Source organism: Panicum virgatum, chromosome 1N (assembly GCF_016808335.1).
Source record: "Panicum virgatum strain AP13 chromosome 1N, P.virgatum_v5, whole genome shotgun sequence".
NCBI lineage: Eukaryota > Viridiplantae > Streptophyta > Magnoliopsida > Poales > Poaceae > Panicum > Panicum virgatum.
The window spans coordinates 56,992,683-57,018,141 of NC_053145.1; the positions used below are offsets into that span (position 1 = coordinate 56,992,683).

At 48.3% G+C, this 25,459-nt stretch overlaps 4 protein-coding genes across 10 annotated transcripts; 2 read left to right on the forward strand and 2 right to left on the reverse strand.

Moving 5' to 3' along the window:
• Positions 1 to 116: 116 nt before the first annotated feature.
• LOC120656895 lies at positions 117 to 4,008 on the forward strand. Of its 3 annotated transcripts, none has more exons than XR_005668033.1 (6): positions 117 to 308; positions 620 to 726; positions 1,960 to 2,468; positions 2,572 to 2,746; positions 2,980 to 3,112; positions 3,625 to 4,008. XR_005668033.1 is itself a non-coding variant. In XM_039935115.1 (6 exons), the coding sequence occupies exons 1-6, from the start codon at positions 234 to 236 to the stop codon at positions 3,662 to 3,664; spliced, it is 1,035 nt and encodes a 344-aa protein (XP_039791049.1). In that variant the 5' UTR covers positions 117 to 233; the 3' UTR covers positions 3,665 to 4,008. The 3 variants fall into 3 exon arrangements, 2 of the variants coding, with proteins under 2 accessions (XP_039791049.1, XP_039791050.1); XM_039935115.1 differs by having other exon boundaries at positions 2,572 to 2,742; XM_039935116.1 differs by having other exon boundaries at positions 2,572 to 2,691.
• A 5,280-nt stretch (positions 4,009 to 9,288) lies between these two features.
• LOC120656897 (TOM1-like protein 1) lies at positions 9,289 to 13,918 on the forward strand. 4 transcript variants are annotated; one of them, XM_039935123.1, is made up of 5 exons: positions 9,289 to 9,404; positions 9,481 to 9,704; positions 10,327 to 10,850; positions 11,529 to 11,774; positions 13,246 to 13,918. In XM_039935123.1, exons 2-5 carry the CDS (start codon positions 9,533 to 9,535, stop codon positions 13,657 to 13,659), a joined length of 1,356 nt encoding a protein of 451 aa, XP_039791057.1. In that variant the 5' UTR covers positions 9,289 to 9,404; positions 9,481 to 9,532; the 3' UTR covers positions 13,660 to 13,918. The 4 variants fall into 4 exon arrangements, with proteins under 4 accessions (XP_039791057.1, XP_039791056.1, XP_039791053.1 ...); XM_039935122.1 differs by lacking the exon at positions 9,289 to 9,404 and adding an exon at positions 9,933 to 10,055 and having other exon boundaries at positions 9,547 to 9,704; XM_039935120.1 differs by lacking the exons at positions 9,289 to 9,404; positions 9,481 to 9,704 and adding exons at positions 9,730 to 9,849; positions 9,883 to 10,055.
• A 10-nt stretch (positions 13,919 to 13,928) lies between these two features.
• LOC120656896 (probable 4-coumarate--CoA ligase 2) lies at positions 13,929 to 17,158 on the reverse strand. Its single transcript, XM_039935118.1, has 6 exons — positions 15,767 to 17,158; positions 14,900 to 15,098; positions 14,674 to 14,819; positions 14,519 to 14,586; positions 14,333 to 14,435; positions 13,929 to 14,233 (listed from the first exon to the last, which is right to left on the reverse strand). The coding sequence occupies exons 1-6, from the start codon at positions 16,850 to 16,852 to the stop codon at positions 14,114 to 14,116; spliced, it is 1,722 nt and encodes a 573-aa protein (XP_039791052.1). The 5' UTR covers positions 16,853 to 17,158; the 3' UTR covers positions 13,929 to 14,113.
• A 5,638-nt stretch (positions 17,159 to 22,796) lies between these two features.
• LOC120656898 (pentatricopeptide repeat-containing protein At1g31920-like) lies at positions 22,797 to 25,225 on the reverse strand. 2 transcript variants are annotated; one of them, XM_039935125.1, is made up of 2 exons: positions 24,379 to 25,225; positions 22,797 to 24,280 (listed from the first exon to the last, which is right to left on the reverse strand). In XM_039935125.1, exons 1-2 carry the CDS (start codon positions 24,874 to 24,876, stop codon positions 22,922 to 22,924), a joined length of 1,857 nt encoding a protein of 618 aa, XP_039791059.1. In that variant the 5' UTR covers positions 24,877 to 25,225; the 3' UTR covers positions 22,797 to 22,921. The 2 variants fall into 2 exon arrangements, with proteins under 2 accessions (XP_039791059.1, XP_039791058.1); XM_039935124.1 differs by having other exon boundaries at positions 22,797 to 24,286; positions 24,379 to 25,202.
• Between the last annotated feature and the right edge of the window lie 234 nt (positions 25,226 to 25,459).

Consider the following 25,459-nt stretch of genomic DNA (forward strand, 5'->3'; position numbering starts at 1 on the left):
ACGGCCCAGTATGAGATGAGACTCGATGCTGATGGGCTGTGTAGGACCAACTCATATGGGCGTTATGGTGGGCCTAACTGGGCTAACCTGCCAGGTGCGGCGATTTTTCTGGCTTCCTTCGCGAATGCGCCTTTCCCTTCCTTGCCCTCCATTTGGGTGTAGGCGTGTTAGCAGCAGCCAGCAGCAGTGTGCGAGGAAGCCGCGAGGGCGAGAGAGGTCGGCGCGATTCGGAGATGGGCAAGGGCGGCGAGCTGTGGGACGACTCCGCGCTGGTGGACGCCTTCGACCGCGCCGTCGCCACCTACAAGGTACGCTTGCTCGTCACCGGTCCCGACGGCTTCGCGGATCGCCGCCTCTCGGCGCAGCTGCTGCTAGGGTTTAGGGTTTTGAGGGCTTCGCGGGACGTATTGGAATGGGCCGGCTACGTTGTAGGTGGATGGTCGGGTAGGTGGGGTGGGCGCTGGAGATTTAGATTGGGGGTTGGAGAGCTGAGTCGATTTTACTTCATTGGCTTCGTGCTTACGAATTCATTTATAGGGAATATAATGTTCGTGTATCTCCCCTTTTTGCCACTAGTTGGGATGTTTGCTTGCATCGGGCTAATGTTGTTGATTTGCAGGAAATGCATGGCAAGAGCAACCGGACAACGCCATGTGAGGATGAAAAGCCTGCTGCAGCTGCTACTGCAGAAGTAGAGGGACCCATCGTTGCTGAAGCAGAGGATGAGTAAGTAGACTGATGCTTTTAGCTTCACTCCGTGTTGACAATTTGTTAGTGGTATACTAGTTGCTAGTCCGTGTCGATGCTGTTTGAAGCAAGTGCAGTGTTACATGAGTATTGTAATTACCGATGGTAATGCTTAGAATTTCATGGTTGTCAGGTTCTGTATAAAGAGGGGTAGCCAGATGAAAAGAAAAAGACAGCTGTTTGCTGTTACCATCTTTGTTTCTGAATGTTCTATTTGGAGCTCACTTTTTGATTAATGAGAGAGAATTTAGCTTCGGGATGACAATGTTATGCAATCATCAACTGGACATGTATTTTGTTAGAACCTGAACATCACAAAATATTTTTTAACACCATTTCATTTTGTCTACTAAATGTCCACCCAATATTCGAATATTGTAGAGCATGTCCATCGGTGAAGAAAATCCTTAGAAGAAGCCACATTTCATCATTTGTTCTTAGGTTTGCCAAATCCAACTCCTTTCTTTGGGGAAACTAATCACCAGAATACAAGATGCTGCTAGACAGTTTGTAGTAAACCAACTTATCTGATTAGTATCAAAAGTGCTACGTGTCAGATAACTGGAGGCGATGAGTTATTTGTTTGGGAAAATTGCAAAACCACCTGCAAGCTATGGGGTTTAAATCCCACCTGCATCTCAATTACTGCAAGTTTATATGTAAATACCCCCATGTGCCCATTGACCAACCGATGTGATTTTGCATAGTCTCGCAAATGATTTTGCTTTTCCCTTATAAGCTTGCGAAAGAGTTCTCTCAGAATTTTGTGCACTCGCCAATGAAGACCAGTCCTGTTTTTGCTTTTCGCTCAAGTTTGGGTGCTGTCACATCCCTACATGATTGTCCTACTTGAGTCATGAGTAAGTTTCGGCACAATTATTCGTGCATGGAGCATCTCTAGTTCTCTACTCTCTAGCACCTCATGATGCATGAGAGGAGTCGGATGATGCTATAGGTCAAACTATAGCTACATTGGCTGGTCAACTGGCACATGGGGGAACCTGAAAACACATAAAATTGCGGATATGAGATTGTGCATGTTGGTATTTGAAAACCCCATTCACTTGCTTTTGGGATTTTGCAATTTCCGTATTTTATTTTCAGTTTTAATACATATGGATGCGCAGCGGACTAAGTATATTAAACTCTTGTGGTATTTTCTTGTGTTATTGTGATAAGTGATCAAGTTTAATTTCATTTCTACATTTAAAGGCGACAAGAGAAAGATGACAACTGTGACAACACATCCTGTGGTCTGGTGGAGACACCACAGCTGCCCTCTGAAGAAAGACAAGCAGTTCAACAAGTTCCTCTTCAAGAAACTGATCCAGTCAAAGAGACACATGTTTCAGAGTCTAAGACACTCTCTTCAGATGCTACTGATGCTGATGGAAATGTGAGCTCAAGCCAGCAAACATGGGAGTACAATGAACTGCTCAGACAGTACTATGAGCTTGAGGAGAAGAGTCGGAATGTTCTTCAGCAACTCCAACAAACAAACTACTGGAATTATCAAGCATCCGGATATGCTTCTACAACCCAACAGCAGCAAATTCCTGCTTATAGTGCCACAGCTCCAGATCCTCACTCATCCACCACTCAATCCTCATGCTGCTACTGGAATGTTCCCCTGGTATCTGTCTCCTGCTGTTCAGCTGGCCAACCAAGTGAAGGTTCTGCTTGTATGCCGCCTAGTGGTGGCTGCAGCGTATCATTGACTTGTAGGTGCCTACTTCGGTTCTGTGCTTTGTTCGTCTGTTCATATAGACCGTGCCTATTCCTTTGCCTCTATGATGCGACAGCATTGTGTCATTCATTTTTCAGGTGATCAGTGCCCTGGTACAAGCACCACATACCCTAGCCTTTCAAACTTCGTGCAACCCCCGACAAAGTTATCTCCCAATGGTGATCAAGTTGCTAAGGCTGCAATGATGACCGCTGAAGGTGCCTTGAATTTTATGAGAAGTACAGTATCTGGACAGCCTGGCTCCCAAAGTAAGTAACTTCTTGTTTGCAGTAGTGGCATTGCGTCCACTGTGGCACTGTGCTTCTTCTGTTGTCACAAAAAATATGTTTGCAAGAATGGCTGGTTGGATGCATGTACTGCACATTATCCTTAAGTATAATGATCCAGAAACCCACATTCTCCTGCAATATAATTTGTTGAACATGGGGACACATTGAGTAATGCACTATGTTGTCTTACAAGTTACCTTTTTCTCTTCAATGTAGAAACTGAGTCAGAAACTGGGAAGGAGGAAAGCACAAGTATGGGCATGAACCCGAATCTTGACATAACTGGAGCAGATAGTGATCTTGCTGTTCTCTTAAATGCATGGTATGCGGCTGGGTTCTACACTGGCAGGTAATCCCTATCACTTGATTTTTTTTTCTTGAAGATTATCCCGTGAAGTTTGGGTTGTGACTGTGCTCAGATTGCAGTGATGCCATCTGGATCTCTGCATTAAATTTGTACTCCTTTGCAAACAATCAATCAATCATACACGCTTCTTAATGCCTGTACTGTCCCCACATTTTGCGTTGTTATTTGCATTCACTTCTCTCCATTAACACATAGGGCATAGCTCCTGCCGTTGTTTCCAAAAGGTAATACTTATTTGCACTTAATAATTAAGGAAAGATGAAGAGGTTAGTTTTATTGATTGACATAAACTATTAAGGTTCGATATAGGAGCTTAAAAACCAGGAAGTTCTGAGCTTTTAAAGCCCAATTTTGTAAAAGCTCTATCGCGTCTGTAAAACCATCAATTCTATTTATTATTCGACACTTGATTCTTGATGCAATTTCTACACCGCTTGTTACCATTCTATGATACATTCTATCATGGATCTGAAATGTCTGTATTCTGTTTGTAGGTACCTTGCTCGGCAATCTACGAAAAATTCAAAACAATAGTTCATGAGGCTGTGGCCATGGTGTGGTAGATTTCTAAAAAAAATGACTGTTATTGTTCCACTGATGGTGACAATGCCCCATTTTACTGTTGAATCTTGAGCAAACACGATCTGCTACGGACCTGAACATTCTGATGGAGCTGTGTGTTGTTTCGTGCTTACCAGTGCTTTTCGGGCTAGAACCACCGTATGCTCTTGTATGCACTTGTTATTTAACAGAAAAGCTGGTGAAACGAGTAAACTGTTCGCCTCAACTTATTATCAGGTTTCTAGCCTCGTGTGTAAGATATTGGTTAACTGGTGGTGGTAATGTCTATGAATCTCGTCCATCTGTTACCTGCTCTAGCATGACGCCATTTGTGCAGCTAAAAGACGCAGTTGTTGATTGCAGGATTAAGCGGTGCGACCAGAAACTGTTTGGTGCTTGTCAGCTTGTGGTTTGTCCGTTGAGCCACGTGCAAATTTCTTTTAGAGTAAAATGCACTGGGGTTCTTAAACTAGTGAGGGTGTGTCAAGTAGGTCCACGAACTCCGAAAATGCAGATTCGGCCCCCTAAACTAATTAAGTGTGTCACTGGAGGTCCAAAACCCCCTCTGACCGGGTCTGGCCGCCTACGTGGCCCTCCACGTCGGTCCTACTTGGACTTGGCGGGAGTTTTGGCGCCCAATAATGTCATGTACAGTATTGCTGTGTATCCCCTGGAAGAATATTATATGTATGTTGACCCCTAATGCAAAAAAACAAAAAAAAACCCTTCTCTGTTTCCCCTCTCGTCCCTATCCTCTTCCTCACTCTCTCCTCCCGTGCTAGGTGCTGGCGCCCTCACCCCTCTCCAGATCCGCGCCATGGCTTCGCAATCGAGTGCGTCGGCACCCGATCCGCGGCTATCGGAGGAGCTCCCGTTAATTACTTGCACGGAGTGCGGCCGTAAGAAGGTGCTGCGGCAGGAATGGAGCTTCGGGCAAGTGTTCTATTGTTGCCCAATGCACAAGGTGAGTTAGGGTTTGAGATGAGATGTGGTTTTCAGAGAAGGTGTGACCTCCTCTCTCTCCTGTTTTTGTGCTATGTTGTAGCGTGATGGAACCGGCTGTCCATTTTGGTTTTGGAAAGAAGACTATGTGGAGCACTTGAAGAAGATTGGGATTCTGAATGGTGGAGAATTTAGTCGGAAGGGCAATATCAAGGATGATGATGAGAAGACGATGCTTGGAAATGGTGGAACATCAAGGAAGGAAGAAGACAGTAGTGCAGAAGTAGTTAGGCTCTTGAGGTCAATATGTATGCTGTGTTATTGCATCCTGGTAGTGCAAGTTGTCATGTTGTTTGTTCATTTGCTAAAGAGGTGAACTGAGAATGAAATCTATGGTACTGAATGGCTTAGTGTTTTGCCAAGTATGTAATGAGAAGATATGATATGCAGTTCAGTTTATGTTTGTCACTTTTCACTTGGTGAACATGATCAGATAACATGATACAATTAAAGGAGGACAAATGAGCCAACAAATTAGAGAAAATGAGCACAGATAACTTGAGAACCATTCATAATAGTGCTTTGACAGAACCAACACAAAATAATTTGGTTTCTCCTACAGTCTAGAGAACCATCCACAGAACCAGCACTAAATAATTACACAGAGTCTAGAGAACCATCCATCCACAGAAGCAGAACAAGTTTTGTTGGGTTGCATGAATCACCAACACTACCACAAAAGGAATTACAAAAGAACCATCCATGCACAGAAGCAGAACATGCTTGTCACTTGACAGCTACCTTCTTAGTGGACTTCTTTTTCTTGGCTTGATTCTGCTTATCTCCACCATGTGCTCCTTGTTTTGTGGTCTTCTTCTTCTTTGTTGTAGCATGCTTTCCAGCTTTAGTTGCCGTTGTCATTGGTACTCCAGGTCTCTCAGTGGGTGAGTTTGACACAACAAACTCAGCATCTGGCAGAGGTCCCAGGTTCTGAACAAGTCGGCTAGGAATGGATCCCTAACAAGTAATCAAAGTTAGAGCAGTGTTTTTATGGAATGTTAATGAGCTCTGAATTTAGGTTGAAATTACCTCATTTGTCATTTGGCTCAGCATTGTTGTACTCATTTGTGACAAAAGCTGAGAGCTTCCTTGTGGCACAGATGCATCATTGTAGAACTCATATGAATCTTGGGCCTCAAAACTGGGTTGGGCTGCATCATCCACCTGGAGTGAATGCTTTCTTTTGGGTTGCTACTTGGGCCTCAAACCTAGCTTCTTCAACTCACATGTAGCCTGGTTGTGCTGGTCTGACTGACAATACCTACAATGCATGACCACACCATGCTTTGTCATTTTAGGCCCATTTTTGCCCTGAACTTCATAGGGTTGCTTCCTCCTAGACTTCTTGGGCCTGCCTACCTTCTTCTCATATACAGGGGTCCTACTTGTGGCCCATTCACATGCTCCCATTCCCTTTGATCTCTGCATGGCCATATGTTAAATTCATATGCTTTGTTGAAACTGTCAACAGAATAGCATGCAGGAACAACAGATTCAGTAGGAATCCTCTCATGTCTTAAGGCAGCTATAGCATGATTACAAGGGATCCCTGTCAAGTCCCACCTTCTTCAGTCACAATGCTTGGTGGCCAACTCAACAATGTACTGATTATCTCTCTCATTCACTTGGAAAACACCATGGCCTGCTGGCAAAGCATAACACAAATTGGCCCATTCAGATCTCCTTAGAATCTTCTTTCTAATCTTTGGGCACAATGGGCCTTGGAACTTGTCATTCATCTCATTCTATTTGTTCACAATTCTGGTCATGAGCTGACACTTGATCTTCTCAAACATGCTCAGTATTGGTAGCTCCCTTGCTTCTAGGATATATTTGTTGAACACCTCACAAGTGTTGTTTAGTAAGAGATCACACTTAGGGTACTCTGAGAAAAAAGCTTTCACCCATGTGTTTGGAGGCATTTTCTCTAACCAATCATATGCATCTTTGTTTAGTGTCTTCATGTGCTCCATGTTGTTGTTCCATTCCATGACAGTAGTAGATCTTGCACAAATCCAGAACTGATTCTTCAATATCTCACCTTTGAAATGCTGCTGAAAATTGGAGTACAAATGTCTCACACAGAACCTGTGTTCTGCATCTGGAAACACTTGTTTCACTGCTGGGATTAGACCCTGTAAACATGATACAAATCAGTACAGCTATAAATTAAGCATGGATAAATCAGCACAAATATTAACATACTTACTTTTTGTTTGTCAGTCATTATGGTCCATGGATAAGTGTTCCGAATTCCAAGATCATCCTTTAGTGTGTTCAGGAACCATTTCCATGATTCCTTGCACTCCACCTCAACCACTGCCACTGCAATAGGATATATGCAGTCATTAGGATCTATCCCTACAGCAGTCAATAAAATGCCTCCAGTCTTGGTCTTCATGTGGCACCCATCTAAGCAAATGAATGGCCTACAAGCACTCAAGAAGCCTCTCTTGCAAGCATCCAATGAAAAGTAGCAAATGCTGAACACATTGTCAACTACTTTCAAATAGAATGATGTGCCAGGGTTGCTTCTTCTCAACTCCTGACCATAATCCCACAAATGGTTGTACTGTTCTTCCTCATCTCCATGAACCTTTTTTTAGTGCAATCCTCCTGGCTCTTGCCAACTTGCTCCTAGAAGGGGTAAGGTTCCATTCCCTATGCACAACCTTAGCAAAGTTGGACAAACTCAACTTGTCATCACTCCTGAAGACCTCAATGTACTTGTCTGCTAGCCACTTAGAAGTGCACCTCTTTAGAACCCACTCTTTCTGACAGTTGTGCTCACCCTGGTATGTTTTCACCATGAAGCCTTTAGCCCTACTATCATGTGAAGCATACAATTTCCATGGGCATCCTTCAGCACAGTGGGCCCCAATCCTTGTTCTGTCATTCCTTGGCATCTTAATCTCAACCCTGTTCTTCAAACTGTACTCTGTAATTATCTTTCTTAGGACCTCAACTGAAGGAAAAACTATTCCAACTTTAAACACTGGATTGCTTAAATCCTCTGGCATGAATGACCTAAATCTCATCGTCACTTCTCCTTCACCATCAGAGTCTGGAAGGTCCAAGTACTCCTCATCTGTGGACAAATCATCACATTTTGCACTTCTCATCTTTTGACTACCAAGTTTCTGCCTTTTAGATGTACCTTCATGTGCCACTTCTTCATCCACATTGTCAGCAAATAAGTCATCATCCCCATCCTCCATGTCATACTCACTATCCACAAAGTCTGAATCTTCTGAATCATCAGATGTGCCATCATTCATACTCTCCATGTCTTGATCATTCACTCTGCTGGTGCTCTGAATATCACTGTAAAACGCAGGCAGCTTCTCATTAACTTTCTTTGGCACATATTGCACTTTCTGTGGACTAAGAACCTTGGGCAACTCTGAAACTGGGTTCACTATAATATCATCGAAGTCTAGGCCTGCAATATTGTCATCATGATCAAAGTACACCACTAAGTTTTTCACTCTGTCAACCACTGACACCATCACACGAGTGTCTGAATCACTACTAATGACCCTAAGTCCTTCTGCAAGTTCCTTCCCGGGTAACAACCAGTAAAACCTCAGCCTTTCAGACTTGTCATACCCAAGTTCCTCGACAAAATCATCAAACCACAATGGTGACCATGTGTCAGCATCACAGAAATCATACCAAGAAACCTTGCCATCTATATAACTCCTTAGTTGCCCACTTCCAACAAAGAACCCTCCATGGTGAACCTCTACCGTGAACTCGTCAGAACCAGCACCTATAGTACAAGGTATGCCGCAAGAATCAAAATTCAGAGCCCCACATTCCCCACTAAATCCAAAACTGATACTGTAACACTAACAATCTATAAACAATCCACAAAATACTCTCTCTTTCCATACAAAACAAGGTCTAATCAAACAAATCCATCACCGAAACCTAGCAATCTCAAACATCGGGGCTAGAATCGACTCACCGTACTCCGGCGCAGGCTCCCCTTTTCCACGCAATCGAGGAGCCATCCTGGGCCTTTCGTCGCCGCGACTGGGCCAGCTCTGCTCCCTTTCGATCTCCGAGGTGAACTTCAGCCGTCGCTTCTCTCCAACCCCCGACGATCGCCGGAGCCCTAATCGCCGCCCTTCCGCCTCGTCGACGACGGCGGAAGACGAACGGGTGGGGTGGACGAATGCTAATTCAAACATCGAGGGAGGGCTCATTTGCATATATTCCCCGCTCCGTCAACTGTTGTGTCCAGGTAGGACCGACGTGGAGGGCCACATAGGCGGCCAGACCCGGTCAGAGGGGGTTTTGGACCTCCAGTGACACACTTAATTAGTTTAGGGGGCCGAATCTATATTTTCGGAGTTCGTGGACCTACTTGACACACCCTCACTAATTTAAGGACCCCAGTACATTTTACTATTTCTTTTAAACCGGTCAGCCGGAGCTGTTGTGATATTGCCTGCCGACCGGCCGTGCCTGCCCCGCTCGTCGTGATGTTTGGAGGTGGTGGTCGGTACAAGGCACCTTTCAAAAAGTCGTGGCATGTGTGACTCGTTAGCCGCCGACGAGGGAATAATGCTCTGCATCCTCTGTGTACGCAGTACGCGTTGGGCGCCTTGACCCTGCTTGTGCGTCTTCTCCAAACTGCCAAGTCGGAGCCTGCGGTGAATGCTGTATACACATACACCCCTGCGAAGAGAAGAATTGAAGGAAGGTGTTCGCAATTTCCTCGCTCATCTACTATGGTTCAAAATACGCAAATATCACTAAAAACGTTTTCAATTCTATAGTGGTGTATAAACAAAGATCTTGGATTGAAAAGGACGGAGAGCAACGGGGTTTATGGTTGGTCTAGAGGCAATAACCGAAGTGACAGAAAAGAGACCGCAACTGCAAGGCACCGTACAAGAACTCGCCAGGAAGCAACGTAGCGGAAAAGGCAAATCCAGGGGCCAAGCCAAGAGAAGCCGCTCGCCCCTGTTGGATTGTTCCGTTCTTCGATTCCCTCGCGGAGGTACACTACGCACCCCACCCCACCCAACCCCTGCTCCGAATCCGCCTCTCCCCTGCTCCCGCGGAAATTCCGCGTCCAAGTACTCGGATCTTCTCCTGCCGCTTCCCCCGATTTTCCTCACAACCCGTTTCGTCTCCTCTCGCGTCCGCCGCCGCCGCGCTGTCTCCTCTCGCGTCCGCCGCCGCCGCCGCGCTGTCTCCTCTCGCGTCCGCCGCCGCCGCGCTCCAGGACCGGAGTCTTCTCTCCTCGGGGATCGTCGGCGCCCTCTTATCCGCCGCTCTCTACCGGTGCTGGACTGCCGTGGGGTGGAGATCGGCTTGAATCAACTCTTCGTTTAGTTTGTTGGTGGTGGTGAGTAAACCCTAGCCTCCTTGGAGGAATCTTCTAGGCGTTCGTCTTGCTTTGCGGATTTGCTAATCGAAACTGTCCAGTTGGTTTTTCTTCCGTAGTGCGTAACATTAGTCCTCCCAAGGCGCAATTTAGTTCCCATAATTTGGAGGTGTTTCAATTTCAACGCCCGCGTGAAATTCGCCATGGTCCCTGGGAATTAGACTAATCATCATGTCTATGTGTTATCTTACTGTGAGATGCCTTTTTGCCGACTAATTTGGGGGTTCTGCAGCGAAAATGAGTGACAACCTGATGGACAAGGTTAGCGCCTTTGGCGAGCGCCTCAAGATCACCGGGACGGAGGTCAGCAAGAAGATGACGGCCGGCATGAGCTCCATGAGCTTCAAGATGAAGGAATTGTTCCAGGGGCAGACTCCGGCCGACAAGATCGTCGAGGACGCCACTTCTGAGAACCTTGATGGGCCTGACTGGAACTTGAACTTGGAGATATGTGACATGATTAACACCGAGAAGGTTAACAATGTGGAGCTCATCCGTGGCATCAAGAAGCGGATCATGCTGAAGGATGCAAGGATCCAGTACCTCTCCTTGATCCTGCTCGAGACTATTGTGAAGAACTGCGAGAAGGCCTTCTCAGAGGTTGCGGCTGAACGGGTTCTTGATGAGATGGTTAGGCTGATTGATGACCCTCAGACAGTTGTCAATAACAGGAACAAGGCCCTTATGCTGATTGAAGCATGGGGGGAGTCTGGTGATGAACTACGCTACCTGCCAGTCTATGAGGAAACCTACAAGGTATGCCAACACCCTTCATTTTGGTTACCCTTGTTTCAACCAAATAAACTGCATGACTTGTGTCTGTTTCAATCAACTCATACTAGTATTATACAGCAGCGGTTCATTTTCTTCTGCTACTTCATGCCACCAAGAAAGTAAAACTAGTATGTGTTTATCCATGATGCTAGTATAGAGATTAGAGAACAATCCAATTTAAGAGCAACATGCTGAAGTAAGTTTGCTCTAGAGCATACATTGCTTCATTCACTGGGATATTTATGCTTCACATGGATTTCATACTTTTTGTACATTGGATTTATGGACATCTTATTTATGGTTATAGTTTTCTACAGCTAGGTCACCAAGTACTTAATTGGTAGACCTTATGCAGCATCAGTATCATTCCTATAGTTCTAGCTATATTGGTTACAGGTTGTTTTCATACCGCATTTGATGTTATCACTTCCTCTATATCTTACCTGATTATTTTAGACATCTACACAATATTTAATTCATGTCACTCAATATCACTTCTGACAATATTGTAGAAGAAAAAACTATGATGACATGGCAGTGCATGTGATGCTGTTCTTCGAAATATATTTGCTGTCAAAGTTTTAAAAGTTTGGTTGCGCATATTCAACGTAGTCCTTGCCAATTTCTATATTATAACATGATCATTTCCTTCTTGTGTAGAGCTTGAAATCAAGAGGAGTGCGGTTTCCTGGACGTGACAATGAGAGCTTGGCTCCCATATTTACTCCCCCACGATCAGTTGCTGAAGCTGACATTCATGCAAACTTGCCCCAGCAGGCTTTTGAAGACGTGCATGTTCATACATATACTGCCGAAGAAACAAAAGAAGCATTTGATGTTGCTCGTAACAGCATAGAACTTCTTTCAACTGTTCTTTCCTCTTCCCCTGAGCAGGATGCTTTGCAGGTAACTACATTTTCTGTAGCTGTGTCCCAAATTCATTTAATTTTTCTTTTACTCTATTTTCCTACTACTTTTTCTAGCATCATGACGTGAATAGCAATTTCCATATGTGAGTAAGTTTGGACAGGTGAATGTGTTTCTCTTGCTGTTCCTGAACTATGGTGACAAAGTGATCCTGTACTTCATATTTACAAGTGGATATTTTGTTGTCCATGTTGATTGTTAATCTAATATAATGCATACTTTGCGCAGTTTCTTTAGAAATCAGAATGACTGGTAAAGTACTCCATGTTGCTTGTTGAGCTTTGTGCTAACTGCTTTCCCTGTTACAATAACACTCACTGCATTCTAGCACCTGCATCTGTTGCAGGATTAGGGAGGGCATGTTGAAACATTTACACTTTTTCTGTTGTGCATCCTGAATTGGTAGATTTTGTATGCGTAAAATGCACCAGAGGTCCATCAACTTGTAGGAGAGTGTCACTTAGGTCCATCAACTTCAAAATTGTATTTTTGGGTCCATAAACTTGTAATTTGTGTCACTTAGGTCCACGAACTCTGAAAGTTCATTCCTAGGTCCATAAACTTGTAATTTGTGTCACCTAGGTCCATACCCCTCCACCTAACCTTCATGCACTGATATCGCGCCAACATAAATCTACACGATTCCCACACATTGCTGGAGTTTCGTCAGAATGGTGAAATTTGAGCCCTAATTTCAAATCAAGTGCATAGGGAGGGGAGAGGGAGGGATGAAAGACTTATTTTGGAGGTTATTGACATGTATTGGGATTCAAAGGGGGCTTCCGGAATGCCATTGGTGAGTTCGGGAGCTTATATCTAGATATAACCCCATAATATGAGTGGAGAGTAGGGGGTGATTGCTTTGGAAAGATGGAGGAGGTTATAGAGGGACTCAACAGCATGTGTACCGTGGTAGGGGATATTATATCCTCCGTGGCGTGGGTGGCCGGATATGGTGGTGTAAGTTGTGACGAAAAATCTTGTGACGATGTTAGACTTGGGTCAACCCAAAGTGGTTCTCGGTGAGGGGTTGAAAGATATTCATTGACAGCTATATCAGGGCAACCTTTAAGGGTCTATAGCCACACGATTGCTCATGGATGAAGTTCATGAACCTAAAAATGCACTTTCGGAGTTTATGGACCTAAGTGATACAAACTACAAGTTTATGGACCTAAAAATGCACTTTCATAATTTATGGACCTAGGTGACACGAATTACAAGTTGATGGATCTAAAAAGGCACTTTTGGAGTTCGTGGGCCTAAATGGCACACCCTTACAAGTTGGTGGACCTCTGGTGCATTTTACTCATTTTGTATTGTGCTTTACCATGCTTTACTAAGGGCATGGAAGACTCATGAGGAATTTAGTAAGCACCATCATTTATTAAGCAAATACAAATTAAATCCTTTAAAAATGGTGTTCTGACTAGTTTTGTTGCTGTTGTAGGATGACTTAACAGCCACTCTTGTGCAACAATGCTACCAATCTCAGCACACTATCCAGAGAATCGTTGAGACAGTTGGTGACAATGAAGCTGTGCTCTTTGAGGCCTTGAGTGTGAATGATGAGATCCAGAAAGTGCTATCCAAATATGAAGAGATGAAGCAACCCATGGCCTCGGAGCAAGCAGAACAGCGTCCAGTGGTCATACCGATTGCCACAGAACACGAGGATTCCACTGCTGCTGGCACTGAAGATGCCCTGGTCAGAAAACCAGCTGCTGCTAGGGCAAGGTCAGGTGGAGATGACGATATCCTTGATGATCTCGATGAGATGATATTTGGCAAGAAGGGGGGTAGCAGTTCGCATGAAGCGCCCAAAAAGCCGGATCCGAAGAAAGATGACCTGATCAGCTTTTAAGGACCTTCCCGTAATCGCACCTCGAACTTGCTATTTTATGGTGCTGTACTCAGTTGGTAGAAGATTGCAGATTCTGTAGGATTTGGATCGCTTGTTTATTCTGATACGATCATACCTGCCCCTTTTCTCAGTTTGTCCAGTTGTTAAGTTGCTGCACTCTCTCAATCATCTGTTCTGGTTTGGCTAATCGAGCAGGTCTGGAACATAGTGTTGTTTATCACTGGTCTCTCTATATATGCCACTATGCCAGCGATGTGAACTTTGAGATGGGGTCAAAATCTGCCAATCTTATTGATGCCACATCGTCACCAAATAAATGCATTCGCTTACAAAGCATATGAATACATCTTGCAATATCTGTACGGTCGTACACACGCACACACACTGAATGGTACTACAATGCCAATACCAGATGAATGCACGTAGCAAGGCAAGGGTCTGAGCCTGCAGCTGCTCAGGCGGTCTCGGCTGCGGCGAGCTTGGCCCGCAGCTCTCTCCTCAGTATCTTCCCCGCCGCCGACTTGGGGATGGAGTGGGTGAAGTACACCCTGTGCAGCCTCTTGTAAAACACCACCTGAAAACGGGGCACGCGCGTCCACAGAAATGTGGTCAGTGTTGTACTGTTGTCCAACCGTGACGTGCGTGTAGTTCGACGACGCAAACCATGGCATACCTGCTTGGATATGTACTCCTTGATGGCATCCTCTGCGATGTCGGAGTTGGCGGCGCGGACCACGAAGGCGACCGGGACCTCGCCGGCGGCGTCATCCTTTTGCCTGCCATGCGCATACATCCGGTCAATTCCTCCTGCATGTGATTTAATTTGATGATTGCGGAGCAACCGAAACGGCGGTCTTACGGGACGACGGCCGCGTCGGCGATGGAAGGGTGGGCGAGCAGCAGAGCCTCGAGCTCGGCCGGCGGCACCTGCACGGGATGTCACAGACACACTTCTCAGAAACGCGGAAGGCTGGAACAGCCGTGAACTCGTGGCTGCCAGGGCTTGCTGCGTACCTGGAAGCCCTTGAACTTGATGAGCTCCTTGACGCGGTCGACGATGAAGACCTCCTCGTCGTCGTCGACGTAGCCGATGTCGCCGGTGTGGAGCCAGCCGTCGACGTCGATCGTCCTCGCGGTGGCCTCCGGGTCGTTCAGGTACCCTGCGCCGGCATCGGCATCGGTCGGTCACTGGTGGCCCACGGTGGCGCGTCGAAACTGCTAGCGGAACGGGCACACCTACCTTTCATGATCTGGGGCCCCCGGATGCAGATCTCGCCGGGGAGGTTGCGGCCGAGCGAGAGGCCCGTGTCCGGGTCCACCACCTTGAGCTCCGCGTTGCGCACCACCGTGCCGCACGACCCCGGCTTGGCGGGCGACGGCTCCTTAGCGAACGCCGGGCACATGGACAGCACCGGCCCGGCCTCCGTCATCCCGTACCCCTGCTCGCAGATCACGTCCGGTTCGTCAAAAATCCCCGGCAAAACCGAGCTCGGTTTCGCGGCGCCCGACCGCGGCGACGGGTTGGACCGTGTGGCCGTGCCGAGCTGGGTGGTGCCGTGGTGGTAGGTGGAACGGGAGGCTCAGATGCGGTCATGTGGAGGGGTGGGTACCAGGCGCAGTGATGGTTTTTGGCCCCTGGACCCCAGGCTACACGTTGCGATCAGCCAGCATCCATGCCATGGCCTGCGGCGCGTACGTCCAGGCGTTGGCACTTTGTGAAAAAATTGTCACGGCGTGCACGTCTCCGTCCAGCAAGGCAGCAGCACTTTGTGAAAAATGTTGTAGCTAGGGATGGGATCCAATGGCTCGAGGCGTTCTTGCTGGGATGGTAGCTCAGTAGCTCAAGGTCTACTTGGAGTATTCTCCGTGTCGGTCCAATGTCTGGTTCCGGTGAAAGTCTTTGAATAATAGTACTCCAGCCTATCTACAGGCATCTGGGGGTGTAAAAGTTCATATCATGCGCAATGATAGGCAACATTTGGCTACAAATTCTATGTTAATTGAGATTTTTAATTGAAGTTGTTTTCCCCCCCAAACGATGGACTCGATGGCTGTAATCTGAGTGAATCGGTGAAGCAGAGGCACCATCGTGGCGGTAGACACTGACCTGCCCGAAGATGGCCTGAGGCACGCGCGCGCGGAGCGCGTCGACGAGCTCCTTGCCGAGCGGCGCGGCGCCGGAGAGCACGATCCGGATGGAGCTCAGGTCGTACTTCTCCAGCGCGGGGTTCTTGGCCAGCGCGAGCACCAGCGGCGGCACGACGGCGGCCACCGTCACGCGCCACCGCTGGATGCCCTCCAGCATCGCGCCCATCTCGAACCTGGGCATCAGCATCACCGCCGCGCCGGCCCGCAGCGCGCACAGCAGCACCGAGTTGAGCGAGAAGATGTGGAACAGCGGCAGCACGCAGAGCGCCACGTCGCCCTCCCGCATGTACAGGTTCGGGTTCGCGCCGTCCACCTGCTGCGCCACGCCGGACACCTGCCCGCCGTGCGTCAGCACCACGCCCTTGGGCAGCCCCGTCGTGCCCGACGAGAAGGGCAGCGCCACGGGGTCGTCCGGGGATATGGACACCGCAGGGAGGGCGGCCTCGTCGGCGGACGCCACCAGCTCCCAGAACGCCAGGCAGCCTTCCGGGGTGCTCGCCGCGTCGTCGACGGTGACGACGGTGAGGACGCTGCCCTCGCCGTCGCTCCTCGCCGCATCGATCCTCGGGAAGGCCTCGTGGCGGAGCTTGTCGACGTAGGCGGACTGGGTGACGATGAGCCTCGCGCCGGACGCCTTGAACTGCTTGTGGATCTCCTGGGGCGTGCAGAACGGGTTGGCGGCGGTGGTGACCGCGCCCAGGAACGACGCGCCGAAGAAGGTGAGCACGAACTCCACGGAGTTCTGGAGCAGGATCATGACGCGGTCGCCCTGGCCGACGCCGAGCCCGTGCAGCGACGCGGCGGCCTTGCGGCACAGGAGGCGCGTCTCGGCGTACGTGTACGTCGTCCCCGTGGCCGCCGCGATGAGGCACGGCGCGTCCGGGAGCTCCGCCGCCCGAGCAAAGCAGTACTCGTGCAGGGGCAGGTGGCTGGGGATCTCGATGTCCGGCAGCTTCGACCGGAACACGGTCTCCTCCGGCGCCACCACCTCCGCTGCCGCCGCCGCCGCTTGCGGCTGCCCCTCCGGTGCCGCCACCGTGATCATCTCCTCCGCTTTTGACGAAGCAGAGACCTTCTTGGAACGGCCGACGACGAACCGGAGACTTCGCACGGAACTGCACAAGAAATCTCTTTCTTGCGAGTTCGTATCAGCGATCGGGCTTCTTGGAATGGTGCTTGAGCATTGAGCTGGAGAAGAAGAGGGGGAGGTGGAAATAAATACAGCAACAGACTAGCAAGCAGGGACCGGAGATAGGCGAGGGAGGAGGAGAGAGCGCGCGGCCGCGCGCACTGGAGGGGGTAGGTATAGGACGAGAGGGCAAAGAGATGCATGTGGACGGGGTGCGTACACAGCCGGCCTCCGGCATGACCTTGCCTCTTAAAAAATGAGCACATTTTTCCATCAATGAAATCAGGTAATGACTTCACAAATCACAACAGCCGCATAAAATTTTATTTCTACCTACACACCCTTTGCATCAGCGACAGGTACATTTTTCCATCAATAAAATCGGGTAATGACTTCACAAGAGCCGGCTAAAATTTTAGTTCTACCTACGACACCCATTGCATCAGCGACAACGGCTCAAATAGGGTGGGGAATTTTTATCTTCCACGACAGCGCATGCAAGCAACTTTAAAATTTAAAAAAGTTGCAGTTCTTAAACAGGCTATCGCATTCAAATTGTGATTGCAAAACTGTATTTCTTTTTAAAAGATCTTCAAAATAAGACATAAAAAATTCTGATTGAAACTTGCCATGTTTCGATACTATTTTTAAAAAAACATATAAATTGGTTATATAGATTAGAAAAATACCCAAAAAAATGCTCAATTGGCTCGCTAAAGTTTCCCATCAATGATCATGCAATAAACATTCACCTACCCTAACATAATTGTTTGCCATCATCCTCTATCTTCTCAAAATCAGGTAATTTTGCAAAAAGTTATAAGCAAAGTCTTACGGTACAAGGAAGAAGTCAAGTCAACCACACATCAAATTCAAGTCCAGTTGATTTCAATGAACAAATGGAGTAGTAGAATACACCCAAAAGTATTTTCTCACGCAAAAAAATATATCATTGAAACATAGTGACGTGGGATCTTGTTCTAAACCTCGCTCTTATTGAAACGAGCACAATCGTGTCACCGGATTTTGATTTGCACACTCGATTTTGAAACTATGATATTTTCCATGTTTGAAGTTATGTGCATCTACATGCCTATCCATTCCTTTTCTCCTTCTCATATATGCATGTTGCATGCATATGCTAACATCATTTGTCCTTTTTCTCCTTTCTTTTTTCGCGACCGTGCCTGAGCACGTTTTTCATTAAGAGGAAGAGAAGCAAAGTACAACATACAAGTTGGTTTCAGAGAATGGAAACCAACCTAGTACACAGAGTTAGACTATTACACGGCAGTCAACGTGCGACCTGGTAATCTACCCAAGATCTATGACACAGTCACGGGTGTCACGCTCCGGTTGCCAGAGTGCCCATCCCCGCCGGCAACAAAGCATCCAAGGCCTCACAGTGCGAAACAGTGAGGGAGGAAAAGAAAGCTTCCTCGAATTGCTGGAAGGATGAGGCATCCGGCGGGTGAGAGTCTGATGTGCATGCATGTGTTAACATTATTTGTTTTTTTTCTTTTCTCTCTACCCCTCGTGCCGAAACCCTAGTATATTTTCCTTAGGTTGTAGAAACGAAAAGTGATTGTGTAGAGTATAGGTGGTCTTAAGAAAAGTATAGGCTACATATTAGCCGCATCTACAAAATTGCGCAGATTTTGTAGTCCCAAATGCAACTTCTGTTCTTCTCTGACCTGTCGAGAGAGAGAGAGATCGAGAGAGAGAGAGAGCCGTTACTCGCTTGTTACTTGCTTCTCGCAGGGTTTGGCGCCTGTCTTCCCACGTATGACTTACCATCGCCGTCCACCGTCAATGCCATGCCCGCCGGCGCGCCCGTGCGTCTGGCTGCGCCTATACTTACCCTCACGCGCTGGGTGCCATTTTGCCCGCAGCAAAAATCTGTCTGCAGCTGCTCGGCAAGCTCACAGCTCAGCTCGTGTTGCACAAGCCCTGCGCGCTGCTGCAGCCTGCAGGTCGACCTCGTGCTCCACTCTCCGGCTGAGGCTGAGACCAACGTATACGATCGCAAAGAAGTCGACAAGACATCCTGGGGAGCCACGTCAATCTGCCATGCTCTGCCTGTGACGAAACGACAGTAGATATGCTGATATGGCGAGCCGAACGAAGATGCCAGGTGCAGGCTACTCCCCAGGAGATGCCAGGCATGATGCATCGTTTCAGTTACAGGCAGGACCGAAAATGCAGCTTTTTTTTGTCCTCTTCTTGGTCAGATTCCTATGATGTACTCGTATCGTATAGAAAGACCATGTGTATTGAGATCCTGTTCGGAGTAGTTGAGTGCTAAATTGTAGCATATATTAGCGCTTATACATATGCTAAATTTTGAAATTTTATTTAAAATTTAGCCTACTCTATTAGCATCTCCGTTTGGATGAGCTGGTGCTAAAGTTAAAACCCAACGCAGAGGCGCACTGTGCATTCCCGCAGCTGCGAGATGACGAGATCCGATCTCGACAGAGCGCCAGAGCGGCGGCGATGCGACTCCGTCTGCAACGCTGCCAGTCGTTGCCTCACCTCTCCGGTAACGGTTTTCCCCCAGTAACCGTTTGCCTTTTTTTTTTATGAAACCAAGTATTGATTACTGGAGTAGTACTGTATGAAGGTGCTGCGGGACTGAAGCTAGGCATGGTCGCATGGTCCATTCCTAGTACTGAATCTGTGCTCCCAGCTCTGCGGTCACTGTTGAATTATTATTGTTTCTTGAAAAGTTTGCTGCAGAATTATTGATGCTGCCGGAATGGCCTAACGATTCTTGAAGCGCGACTACAGGATCGAGAACAGGGAACCGCTAATTTACGGTCAACCGTACGGAGGAGCTCCGTACAGTCGATTTTACGACCGTTGGTTTTTTTCTTATTTTAGTAAGTTTTTTGTCGTTTTCTGATTTCAAGAAGTTTTTTTTAAAAAAAAATTTTGAGAAAAAAAAAGACAGAAAAATTTGAGAAAAAAAATTAAGATGGAAAATCAAAGAAAAAAATTGGAGAGCAGAAAATTTTTTGAAAACAAAATTAGGAAACAGGGAACCTTCAATAGAAAAAAAATTTGCAGTGGAAAAATTTTGCAAAAAAATTTAGAGAGACCGGAAAACTTTGATGCGTAAAAATTTAAAGAAAAAAATTTGCATCTCAAATCGAAAAAAATTGTAACAAAAACTTTTGCATCTAAAAATCAGGAAACAAAAAAAGAAACAAAACACTACTCGGAGGGCTCGGCGCCGCCGCTGCTGGCGAGTGCCTGGGCAGGTCCCCACCGCCGAGGGCGAGGCCAGGGGAGCACGCCGCCGCACCGCGCGCGGAGCTCGCTGCGGGAAGCCCGCCACGCGCCGCCTCGCAGCTCGGCTCGGCTCCGCTCCATCTCGTCGCGCTCGTGCTGCTCCACACCCCCCTCTCAACGCCAAAGATGACGTCCCGCTCCAACTGCAAGCTGCAAGCAGTAGCGCGCCGGCCCCGCACTCCATCGTTGCATCCGCTCTTGCTAGCAGGTTGTAGATCTGGCTGGAGAAAAACGAAAGGAGAAGGGGAAAGCAACGAGGGGAATGGAAAGATGGAAGGAGGAAAGAGTGGGCACGGGTCACGCGGCAGTTTTTGTGGGGTCCACCCACGTGCCCTCTAATAGCGTGTCGACCACTGCAAGGGGCTGCGTGCGGTCGACCGCAAAACCAATACTGCGTCGAGAACATCGGTCGCAAAAAAAAAATTGCGCAGTGCGTACTTTTGTTTAGTGAAAGTGCGCTACCGTAAACCTAAACATAGGCCTGCTAGTAGGGTGGGTGGAAATATATTTTATTATAGAGTGAGTTTTGGTGTGGAGTATGTTTGGATAAGTTATAATGAGTTGTATTAGGAAATAGAATCGGGTTGGAGCCACTAAATTTCTCTATATATAGTTAATTATAGGTTGGAGAGTTTTAGAGTAAAATACATGGCTGGTTCTTAAACTTGTCAGGGTGTATCCCGGTCCCTAAACTTATAAAACTAGGAATTCGGGTCCTTAGACTTGTCAGAGTGTGTCATCCCAATCTCTAAATTTAGAAAATTAGAAATTCGGATCCATGCAATGTCTAAAAGTGGTTTCAAACCATATTATTAGTTAAAACACAAATCCAACAAATAATAGATATAGTTTTTCAACCATAAAAATATCTCTAAGCCTCCAAAAATTCTAAAAAATATAATTGAGATACAGTGGAGCCTAAATAAAAATAATTGGAGCTCATAAAAATATCTGATAAAAATATATTTTGACATTCTTCTAGAGTTAAATCTAATTTTACAAGTTTACAAAAATATTTTCATGAGCTCTAATTAGTTTCAAAATATTTTCATGAGAATTTTAGAGGCTGGAGATATTTTTATGGTTTAAAAACTCTATTATTTGTTGGGTTTGTTTTTTAACTAAAAACATGGTCCAAAATCACTTTTAGTCATTGCATGGATCTGGATTTTTGGTTTTCTAAGTTTAGGGATCGGGATGACACACCCTAACAAGTTTAAGGACCCGAATATCTGATTTTAGAAGTTAGGAGACCGGGCTCACATACCCTGACAAATTCGAGGACCGGACTTATATTTTACTCAGAGTTTTAGTTAGTAGGGCTAGCCAACCAATACCTTTAAATATCGAACAGGGTGGGTGCTGGGTGGTTTATTTAGTTTGGGTTTTGGGTTAGGATGGGTTGCCTTTTAATTTTCATAAGCATCGAGGTGGGGTGGGAGTGGTAGCTGTTACAACACAGCATTATTTGCCCCTCACTAATGCAGCAGCCATGAAGTTAAGGTTAAGGTCATGGTAACACTCACCTTTGTAACAGCCATAAAATTAAAGTTTTTATTGTTGCTGTTACAAAGTGAATTAATGGGCTACACTAATTCCTGGAGTTAGTGACTTTGTAATCTCCATATATATACGTAACTATGAGATCAATGAAAATTAGCCATTGTCACTATTCTATTGTCTCCACAAATTGACTCCTAACAGTAGCTAGGCCGACGTGGGGGTTGGTTAGTTTAGGATCAGCTCGAGGGGGTTGGTTAGTTTAGGTTCAGGTGTCGTGCCCAAACACAGTGCGTCTGTTTGAGGTGCTCTGTTTGCCAACACAGCCTTCAAATGCTGGTCCTTATAGCAGCAGGATCTTGTGGCTCTGGTTTTTGGTTGGCTAAAGAAATTTGTTATACCTCTCTTAACCCAGATGTCATCAAGCATTCCGGCCTCAGCTTCTCGAGTGATTTGCATTGTGCCGGTGGAGACATGCATGCGGATACATCTAACACTTTATAAATGATCGAAGAGACTTAAAAGAACTATATTCTGATGGTCATTTTCTTCAAACTAAGCGTATAGCCCGCGCATTTGCGCGGCTAATATTAAAAATTCAAAAATTCGTATGTCTTTGTATCCTTACGTAAAGATTATACTATTTTTTACCATACATTACTCTGTTCATTATCGTAAATTATATCTTATTATTAGTTAAAACCATTCAAATATGATTTATCTATAATAACAATTTTATTTGCTGAGCTTTAATAATATTATGCATATAATTATTCTTATTTTTGTTTTATTTTGATTAATTGTTGTTAGCGTTAGTTTTTATTAATAGTATATGTTTGTAACTAATACATAGCTAAATGGTATTTTATATTTAATTTTTCATAATGACATTGGTGGGTGATTTTAATTAGACACATGGGTATTTTGGGCTAATTTTATCATAATGGCAGTGGTGAGTAATTTTTATTTTTCTATTTTTCTCCGATTAACGTGGGAATTTTTAGGCCTTGAAAGCGAACGTGGAGACTCCGTTTGTTGGCCAAATAATAAGATAATAGATAGATAATAAGATAATAGATATGTGTACCGTGCAATCCATTCACAGCAAAAGGAATCATACACTGATAATAATTGAAAAAAAGGAAGAAATTGTTGTTCTTATTTACACCACCCATCAGATTAGCCAGGCTGTTACCAGTGATCCCTGCAGGTGCACGCGCCGCGCCTGAACCGGTGGAACCGGCTCCGGTCCCTGACGACGATCTCCCGCCCGAAGATCTCCGAGATCAGCGCGCTGTACGCGTGGCACTCCTTGCTCATCCGGAGGTTGGTCACGATCCTCACCGGCGCCCCCTCCGGCGTGCTCAGCAGGCCGAACGCCATGGCCAGCTTCTGGCTGTGCGCGGCGACCACTCGCAGCTTCTCCTCCTCGCCTACGGCCAGCGCCACCTCCGACGTGTCGGGCTTGTAGCCTTCGAACCGGAGCTGCCACTCCATCTGGTGGAGCATCTCGTAGATGTCGCGCCTCCGCGGGTGCGACATGTCCTGCGACACGAACCGGTGCACCTCGCCGCGCACCTCCACGGCGCTGAACCCGGGGGACGGCGCGAGGCCCCCGTCCACCGCCTCTGTCCGGAGCGCGGCCGCGGCGTCCCAGTTCTTGGCCCTGGCGTGCATGCCCGCGACGATGACGTAGTCGCCGGCGTTGGCGGCGCCGAGGCTCCCCAGCTCCTGCAGGGCGTGCTCGGCGAGGCCCAGGTCGCCGTGGATCCGGCACGCGTTGAGCAGGCTCCGCCAGGCCGTGTCCGTCGGCCCTGTGGGCATGCTCCCGATGAGCGCGCGCGCGTCGCCCAGCCTCCCCGCGCGGGCCATCAGGTCCACCATGCAGCCGTAGTGCTGCGCGTTGGGGGCGACCTTGTGCTCCAGCCGCATCCGGTCGAAGCACCGCAGCCCGTCCTCGAGCAGCCCGGCGCGGCTGCAGGCGTTGAGCACGCCGACGTACACGGCGGCGTCGGGCGCGTGGCCCTCCCGGACCATCGCGTCGAGCACCTGCAGCGCCCTCCGCCCGTCCCCGTGCAGCGCCAGGCCGGACACCATGGCGCTGTACGCCCACGCGTTCTTGCCGCCCATCGCGTCGAACACCGCCGCGGCCTTCTCGATGCAGCCGCACTTGGCGTACATGTCCACCAGGGACGTCTCCATGATGGTGTTCAGCCTCGCGGCGTTCCTCAGCAGCGCGCAGTGGATGCTCCGCCCGACGTCGTAGGCGCCCAGGTGCGCGCACGCCGAGAGCGCGCTGACCATGGAGCTCTCGTCGGGCCTCCACCCCTCCCGCACCATCGCACCGAACGACTCGAGGCACTCGCCCCACAGCCCGGCCCTCGTGTACGCCTCGAGAAGCGCGCTCCAGGAGGCCGCCGTCCGCTCCCCGGCCTCCGTCCGGTCGAACGCCAGGCGAGCCATCGCCGGCTCGCCGCACTTGCCGTAGAAGCTGATGAGGCTGTTCTGAACGTGCTCGTCGTGCTGGAACCCGAGCTTCACGATGTGCGCCTGCAGCTGCCAGTGGAAACTAAGAAATGTCACGCCCCAGCTGGTCATCGATTGCAGAAGGGCACGCTGGTTGGTAGAGTGCGAGCTGAACCCGTCACCTGCCTCCCTTCTTGCAAGGCCGCGAGCTTCGCGCACGCCTTGAGGACGAACGGGAACGTGTAGTTGTCGGGCTCCACGCCGGCCTCCAGCATGTCAGCGTACAGCCGCAGCGCGGCCGCCGGGTCGCGGCCGCCGCTGACGTGGCCTCGCATCAGGGTGTTGTAGTCGAAGGCCTCCGGCTCGTCGAGCGAGTCGAAGATGGAGGCCGCGAGCTCCGTGCCGCCTGGCCAGCCCGAGAGCGCGCACGCCGCGAGCAGCGGCCGCGCGTGCCGCGGGGAGCGGTCGAGGCCCAGCTTGATGTGCCGCGCGTGCGCCTTCCTGACATCGTCCACGCTCCGCACCGAGACGGCCGCCGCCGCCGCCGCCGTACCACATGGCGCCGCCTGCTCCCTCAGCCTCTTCTCCAGGGCCTGCGCCGGCACCGGCGCCGGCGCGGCGGTTCTCGGCGTGGCGACCTGGTGCGACTGCGCCTGGGACAAAACTAAACCTCCCACCATGCTAGCACCATTGGCGTGCGTTGCAGCGCTGGCGGTGTGACGAAACTACCATCGCCCAACCGCGGCCGGTGGCCACATGGAGCTCTAGTGGGCACAAGAATCGGTTACCGCGGCGAGTAAAAAAAAAAATCCCATGTCTCTCTCGCCACCATGGTCGTCTTGCTCGATCTCACCGAACTGGACGCAGAGTTGCAGACATGGGCACCGCCCAACATGGGTCCCACATGCAAGGGATTTGTGGCTGAGGAGTAGCGCTGGGATTTTCTTGAGGTGTTGGATGTCATCCAGGAGTTGGAGCGGGCAAATGGCAGCTGGGCGGAGACGACGCCGGGGCGAACTGATTAGGCTGAGGATAAGGTACGGTCCATGGCCAGCGGGGCAAGCACCAAAAGCAGCCCAGGCTGGAGGCTGACAATATGGGCCCATCTACCAGCGCTATAGTAGACATGTTTGCCCATTGCCACTGTGAGTCCTGAGACTTTGTATTATTTAGACACTGTGGCGCACTTTTCTGCGAGGATGGAATGCCACAGTTCTAGGCACATCTTTATCGTTTTAGGGAAAGTTTTCGCACAAATTTGGA